This window comes from Acanthisitta chloris, unplaced genomic scaffold (assembly GCF_000695815.1).
Source record: "Acanthisitta chloris isolate BGI_N310 unplaced genomic scaffold, ASM69581v1 scaffold21397, whole genome shotgun sequence".
Taxonomy (NCBI): domain Eukaryota; kingdom Metazoa; phylum Chordata; class Aves; order Passeriformes; family Acanthisittidae; genus Acanthisitta; species Acanthisitta chloris.
The window spans coordinates 2,357-9,848 of record NW_008681234.1 but is presented as its reverse complement, the minus strand read 5'-3'; the positions used below and the strand labels follow the sequence as shown (position 1 = coordinate 9,848).

General features: G+C 59.6%; 2 protein-coding genes across 2 annotated transcripts; one reads left to right on the top strand and one right to left on the bottom strand.

Moving 5' to 3' along the window:
* Positions 1–13: 13 nt before the first annotated feature.
* Positions 14–2,268, top strand: LOC103805390 (kinesin-like protein KIF12; the record flags this gene model as incomplete). Its single annotated transcript, XM_009078040.1, has 9 exons — positions 14–46; positions 133–268; positions 500–591; positions 812–947; positions 1,036–1,154; positions 1,266–1,370; positions 1,449–1,550; positions 2,062–2,107; positions 2,201–2,268. Coding segments are annotated over 9 exons (837 nt in total), but the record flags the coding sequence as incomplete, so codon positions are not given.
* An 843-nt stretch (positions 2,269–3,111) lies between these two features.
* Positions 3,112–6,691, bottom strand: VTN (vitronectin). Its single transcript, XM_009078039.1, has 8 exons — positions 6,601–6,691; positions 6,017–6,136; positions 5,187–5,504; positions 4,944–5,083; positions 4,620–4,776; positions 4,347–4,496; positions 3,485–3,757; positions 3,112–3,297 (listed from the first exon to the last, which is right to left on the bottom strand). Exons 1-8 carry the CDS (start codon positions 6,659–6,661, stop codon positions 3,179–3,181), a joined length of 1,338 nt encoding a protein of 445 aa, XP_009076287.1. The 5' UTR covers positions 6,662–6,691; the 3' UTR covers positions 3,112–3,178.
* Between the last annotated feature and the right edge of the window lie 801 nt (positions 6,692–7,492).

Genomic DNA, 7,492 nt, shown 5'->3' with positions numbered 1-7,492 from the left:
TGACCAGGCTCTCAGTGCCTCCTACCTGGAGATCTACAATGAGCAGGTAGGTGCCTGCCCAACTGCCCAGCCTGGTGCTGCTAGCACCCTGTGCTCCCCTGCCCTGATGTCTCTCCTTCGCTGTACCCCCAGGTCCGGGACCTGCTGAGCCTGGGGCCGCCGTGTGCCCTGCCCCTGCGGTGGAGCAAAACCCGCGGCTTCTACGTGGAGAATCAGCAAAGTGTGGAGTTTGAGAGCCTGGAGGCCATTGTCAACCTGCTCCTGCAAGGTGCTGAGCCACAGGCAGAGGGCTGGGGCATGTTCAGGGGGTGCCAGACCTGGTATAGCCCTCCACAGACCACCCCCAGGGCTGGTGGGGCTCTGATGGGAGCCAAGAGGAGCAGCTCTCTGTCCTGCTGCAGAGCCAAGTCAGGCTCATGTCTGGCAGGGGGTGGGCAGTGGGTGCTGTGCTGGGGTGTGGGGCCTCGTGCCCCCCTGCAGCTCTCAATCCCCCCGGCAGGATCCCAGAGGCGACGGACCTCGGCACATGCCCTCAACAGGCACTCGAGCCGTAGCCACGCTCTTCTGACCATCCACATCCGCAGCCGAGCTGTGAGCACACACCCTGCTCCAGGGGAGGGTTTGGGGGGGCCAAGGGCTCATCATGGGGGTGCAAAGAGCCCCAGGCTGTGGGGGTCATGTTCTCCTCCTCATGGACACGGTGGTAGCAGCAGAGAGTCCGATCCCAGACACAGGGGTTGGGCCACTGCTGTGAGCCATGGGGAAAGGGTGAGGGGGGACAAAGCATCACCAGCCAATGTGGGTCCCCCAGCCCAGCGCCTGCCCCAGCAAGCAGGGCACATTGTGCTTCGTGGACCTGGCTGGCAGCGAGCGGGTGAAGGAGACTGGCTCCAGTGGGGAGCTCTCCGTGGAGGCCAACAGCATCAACCGCAGCCTCCTGACACTGGGTAAGAGTCAGGGGACCTGCCATGGGATCACAAGCTGCTGATCCCTGTCAGAGCCCTGTTGCACCCTCTGTGGCTCATCCTCTGGCAGGACACTGCATCTCTCTGTTGGCCAAACCTCGAGGGAAGAGAACGCACATCCCATACCGGGATAGCAAGCTCACCCGGCTGCTGGCCCGCTCCTTGGGTGGCTCGGGCATCACCCTGATGGTATGTGCATGGAGGAGGCTGGGCAGGGGTCTCACCCTGTGGAGGGCAAGGCTGGAGAGGGGTGGTGACCCCCTGGCTGACAGCTCACCTATATCTCTTCTTCATCGGCAGATCGCCTGCATCTCCCCATCCTCACGCTGCCTCTCAGAGACACTGAGCACATTGCACTACGCCAGCCGGGCCCGGAGAGTCACCACCAGACCCCTGGCCAACAGGGTATTGCAGACAGGGACCCCACTGAGTTCCTCAGCCCCACTGCTGAGACATCTCTGAGCCACCCCCTTATGCTCCCAGGTGTCTCGGGAGAAGCTGCTGCAGACCTTGGAGGAGGAAATCCATCACCTGCAGCTGGAAAACCTCTCCCTGCGCCAGCAGCTGTGCCTGCCTAGGGTGCCAGTGAGGAGTGTGGATGGTCCAGGGAACCTCCCAAAAGCATGGCCAGGCTGGGGAGGCATGTACGGCCCCACAGGGCTGTGTCATCTCCCTGTTGAAGGGCAGCTCACATCAGAGGGAACCCCAGCCTGGCCCAGCCTTTATGGTCTCCTGCGGGACTTCGTGGTGGAGAATGAACAGATGAGGTATGGAGGGCATGAGCAGGACCCCTGAATCAAGGGGCTGATGGGGCAGCTAGAGCCCCTGGTCCAGTAGCACCCTGTGTCAGTCAGCACCTTGTGTCAGCCAGCTTCTCCCAGGGACTCCATGGGGCTGGGCAGGGCCTCAAGGTTCTCTGGAGGCTGCCAATGGCATTCCCTGTTCCCTCACTGCTCCCCAGGCAGCCCCATCCATCCCCAGACCTCAGTGGTGACATCCCAACTGGCCCATCCCACAGAGCCACCTGCAGCTCCTGTGTCAGCCAGCCCCTGCTCCAGAATGCTTGGAACCCCAATGTCCCTCCTGGCCACTCCAGGAGGCTCCGACCCACCACAACCCCTGCCTCTGCCCCCCGGCTGCCAGTGAGTGTGGGGGGCCCTGGGCTCTATGGGCATCCTGCCCACAGCTGGGTGAGGGTGCACAAACCACTCACCCACTGCTGTTCCCTCTTGCAGAAGCTGTCTCCTGCCTCCGGCCGCCCCAGCTGCCCGGGGTGCCCCCAGTGCTGCCCCAGGGCAGCTGATGCCACTGTGTCCCAGGTACAGCCCTTTGTGGTCTCTTCGGAGGGGGATGGCACAGCGTGGCACAGCAACCTTGACCTCTGCTCACCCCCAGGTTCTGCCAGTGCCCCCCATTCCACAGCCAGTCCCCCCCGAGGGAAGTGCTGGTGTTCTGCCACCCAGACAGGAGGATGTGGCTTTGCCTGGCTCCCATCAGCTCCACGGGCACCCCCAGCCGCAGCAGGGGAAGTGGTGAGAGCTGGCACCTGAGGCCACTTCCCTGGGCATCAGCTACAGCTGGGGTTTCGGGGGGTGGTGGGACAGTGGGTCAGGGTTTGTTCATATGTCCTCACAGCAGGAGCCGTGGCAGGAGCAGGAGCTTGTCTCAGCAGCACCCACTTCCCCGGGAGCTACCAGGCCTTGAGTGCAGTCCCAGCCCCGAGGGAAAGGTCATCCCTTCGGCACCACCATGGCCAGGATTGCCAGAGCCCAGAGGTGAGCAAGGCAGTGGCAAAGGGCCAGGCAGGGCCTTGGATGGGGTTCCTTGGGGATGGACACCCATCCCCAGCACAGCCACTCATGCATGGGGCTGTGGACTGATGCTGGGGGTGCTGGAGACCTGACCCTGTTGATTTCTGGCTGTCAGCTGCCGGCACAGTCCCTCTCCTCCAATGGGAAGAAGCCCTGGATTGGCTGGCAGAGCAGATCTGAGCAGCCACAGCTGCACTGTAGACAGGAATCTGGCATGGACTGGGGCAACAACCACAGCCTTTGGGGACATGGGGATTCTGGAGTACAAGGACTGCGCAGACCATGGGACAGATGGATGGATGAATGGATGGATGCACAGACAGGACTCTCCAGCCTGCACGGCACTCACAGTTTATTTCTGTCTAACTGGGGCTGTGCTGCCTGCAACTCTGGGGATCCCATTCAGGCACTCTCCTCCCCAGGCTGCGGGCAGTCCAGCCAGTACTGGGCGATGGAGCGAGGATAACGGGGCAGCACCAGGTCCACACGCTTGGTGCGCAGGTTGACACGGTAGTACTTGTCTAGGAGGAAAGGGAGATGGCTGTCAGGACTGCCCATGGCTGTGGAGAGCTGCCAGCCCTCACTGCCAACCCTGGGCACCTTCCCACCGCATCCCAGAGCTTGGGGATGTTGCAGTGAGAGGAGCCCCCTCCCATCCCAGCAGCCCTGGTCCTGCATCATTCCCAGATCCTGCCATGCTAGACTCACCTCCTACAAAGAAGTAGACGCTCTGGAGCATCTCACAGTTGGAGCCTGACAGATGATCACTTTCAACACCCGTGGAGTCGGAGTCAGAGTGCAGCCAGCTCCAGAGCCCCAGATTCAGTGACCGGTGCTCGTTGTACCTCTTGCGCTGGCGGCGAGACTTCCTCCTCCGTGGCTGGTGGGAGGCCACGTAGATCCTGCCAGCCATGGCAGCATCCAGCCGGCTGGGCAGCCCCCGCCAGTCCCTGCTGATGTACCGCGGGCGGCTCGCCCCGGCTGGAAAAGGAGCAGAGCACAAGTGAGAGGAGCAGCAGTGTATGTGGTGAGCTGAGGTCAGTGCCATGGACAGCCCCCAGCACCTGCTCTGAGACCCATGGGGATGCTCCAAAAGATCCCAGCCTGGATGGGATGTGTGATGGGGACACAGACTAGGCAGAGCCAGGAGCAGCACTCCCCAACCCCCTTGACTGGGATCAGCCCTGTGCTGCCGAGCCTCCTCCTCCTCCTCCTCCTCTCCATCTTTCATTCCCCTTGCCCAGAGCTGGTTTTTCCTGTGGCATCTCCAGTTTCGGTAGCAATAAACAGTCCCCAGCAGTGAAGCTGTGGTGTGAGGTGTCTGGAGATGGGTTCAGTAGCATGGGGCATAAGGGCTGTGAGGATGGGATTTGGAATCCTATGGGAGATGCAGCTGTGGCCTGGGAGGTTCCTGTGCATGACCTGGGCAGGACACTGTGGCTCATCTGTCCTCCTCATGTTTCCAGGCATAACTCCCTCCTCCCTGGGTGCCTGCATCCCTCATGCCCTCTCAGTGCAGGCTGTATTGGCATCCACCACCCCTTTCTCCTGGGGCTGTCCCAGCCCTTACCCATCCTGCCGCCAAAGAGGAGTTGGAAAACATCCTCCCAGCTGTCCCGGTTCATGAAGGCATAGTGCCTGAACACAGTGGAGGGGGAGGTCTTCTCGCAGTCAGCCTGTGTGGGCTGCTGGGTGAAGTCATAGGACCAGTACAACTTGTCTAAGAGACAATATGCAGAGTGTTAGTGGGGGACAGGCACTTGAAGAGATGCAGTGAAGGGGTGTCCTGCCCACACCTGCTGGTGTCAGGCTCTGCACAGGACTGGGAGGCTGCACCCCTTACCCTTGAAGAAATAGACTCTCTCATTGCCGTGGTAGCTGTGTGCAGGGAGGGCGAAGGCTGCATCGATGTTGTTCGGGATGCCCTCAAAACCCTCAGAGATGTCACGTGGGTACCCAGGGTCCAGGGCTCCGTCATCAAAGCGCCAGTACTGAGTGCCCTGGGGGTGAGAGACAGAGCAGGGTTAGGGTGCAACATCCTCCAGCCACAGGTCTGCCAGGGGGAGCAAGCGGGTGCTGGGAAGCTCCAGGCTGTGTCTGCCTAGGGCTCCTGAACTGCCACAGGGATTTGGAGGTATCTGGCAGAACACTGTGTGTTCCTGCCCACCTTGAAGAGGTAAGTCTTGCCCTGGCAGTTGATGCGTGTGAAGGCTGCGTCAATGGGACCCTCGATGCCCCAGACATCACTGATGAGCTTGGGGTAGCCAGGCCGCACACTCGTGCTGTCCAGCTCATAGAAGTACTTCCCTGGGGAGAGAGGGGAGGTGAGAGTGGCAGGAGCTGCAGCTGCCAGCACAGGTCGACAGCATGACAGCATGTCCCATGTGCCTGGGAAAGACCCCCAAGGTACCTCGGAAAGCGTAAAGAGAACCGTTCTTCAGGTCGGTGAAGGCGTCAAAAGGTTTCCCACTGCACAGCTCCTCAGGCTCCCCCACAGGGTCACGGCCCCCAAACCCATCTGTAGTGGTGCTGGGCACCACCTCCACAGGCAGGTCTGTCAGCACCTCATCGGGGCCTGGATTGGTCTCCGGAGTGGAATCCACCAGGGATGGAGACGTGGGTAGTTCTGTGGGGTCTACCTTGGTGACCTCTTCTGTGACGATGTCAACAGTGAGGTTGTAGTCAAGGTAGTCATCCTCCGGCAAGGCAAAGACATCTCCTCGGGTCACTGTGGGAGGGAGCAGGTTGGTCCTGGGGAGCCCTGGGTGTCTCCCACTGGCTCTGTGTGTGGGAGCTGCTTGCTCCCAGGCAATATGGATTTATAGACTTGTGCAATCGTTAAGGTTGGAAAAGACCTCCAAGATCAGCAAGTCCAACCATTAACCCACCACTGCCAGGTCCAACACTAAACTGTGCCACATCTACGTGTTTTTTGAACACTTCCAGGGCCGGTGATTCCACCACTTCCCTGGGCAGCCTATTCCAATGCATGATCACCCTTCCAATGCAGAAATTTTTCCTACACTGCAGATGGCTGCAAGCCAGCTCCCAAAAACCTCATGTGCTGCAGCGCCCTGAGCACCAAATCCTGGCACTGACTTTACTCTGCAGACATAGGTGGGTGCAGAACTGACCCAGCACAGACCCTTCAAGCCACTCAATTTCAGGCACCACCTCAATTTCAGTCACTCTCAGCCACCTCCAGTGCCCTGGCCAGGAGAATGACTGTGGGGCCAGTACCTTTGGCTTTGCAGACAGTGGAGTAGTCACTGCAGCAGCTCTCATAGTACATGCAGAGGCTGTCACACTGGCACTTGCGCTGCGCGTCGAAGGGATCCTCACAGCGGCCCACGCAGGAGTCTGCAAAAGTCACCACACAGCACAGGAGTAACGAAGGGTGGGCAGTGGGGCCAGTGTCTCCCCACCAGCCCAGCCCCAGGGGTGAAAACAAACATGGGTATGTCATGGTTGTGGGCACGCTACCTCTTTGTGGTCAACCCCACCACCAGGAGCTACAGGGGCACCTTCTGCCCACTCCCACCAAGTCCTGCTGATGAGAGTCATGGACTGGGCTGTGCCATGGACCCAGCTCCATGCTGGCAGCCCAGCTGTAGGACAGCCAGGGTTTTGCCCATGTACCACTGGTACCCATGTGCTGTCCACTTACTTTCTCCCTGTCTTGCAGGGTGCAGCCAACATGGCCATAGCCACCACCTGGTTCTCTCCTCACCCTACCCAGGCTCCCCAGTCCCTCCATCAGTCCAGGAACTGCACTTGCTCCATCCCCAAAGCACCTGGCATGGGGCTGGCTGGCTAAGGCTCACCTTCAGCAGCACGGGCGATGGCAAGCAGGGCCAGCACAAGGGTAGGGAAGAGCAGCCTCATCCTGAGTGTCTGGGAGCACAGCCCTCCTGCAACTGTGCTGACTGGAGTGTGGCAGTGGCCAGAGCCCCAGCATCCACTGTTTGCTCAGTCTGCCCCGGCAGGAGAAAACAAACACATCAAGGTCAGAACAGGGGAAAGGGGACAGAGATGATCTCCCACAGAGCTTCCCTTGCAGTCTGTACTGAGCCATGTGTGTTTGAGAGAGATAGGGTTCCCCTTCCCAGACCAGGTGCCTGTTGGGCACTGTTCAGAGAGCAGGAAGGGACAGCAGGCCAGACTCAGGAACCAGTTTTTAAGTCCTGTCACACTTATTTCCTAGCAAACCTCATGGTAGTAAACCTCCCAGCAGTTTCCCAGCCTGGTCTTGGCAAGACAAAAGCCCTCCAGAAGGGATGTGGGAGTGATGCTCAGAGTGCAAAGGAAAAATCCCTGGGCTTATGCTTGTCCAAAATGTCACTGTTTTGAAGGACATATTCTTAGAATTTCAGCTCTCTCAATGCCAAGGCTGGGAGCAGACGTGTGGAGCCCCAAAGTGTGGTGGCTTAGCATGGGGCAGATGCCACCTCTGTGCGTGGGGACCAGGGGGCCAGAGGTGAGTGGTCGTGAGGGAGAGAGGGCAGGAGCCCTCTGCACTTTCACTGCAGAAGGCAAACAACAGCCTGTGTATTTTGCTCCCATCATTCTCTTTCCAACCAGTCTTTTCAGTTACTAATTAATGTCGACTCAGCTCTTTCGGCAGCGCCTGATAACTCCGGGATGTTTATTTAATCAGGGGCAAGGAGCAAACGCACACAAGGCTGCAGCAATCCTCCCTCTGCTGCCGCAGCACTG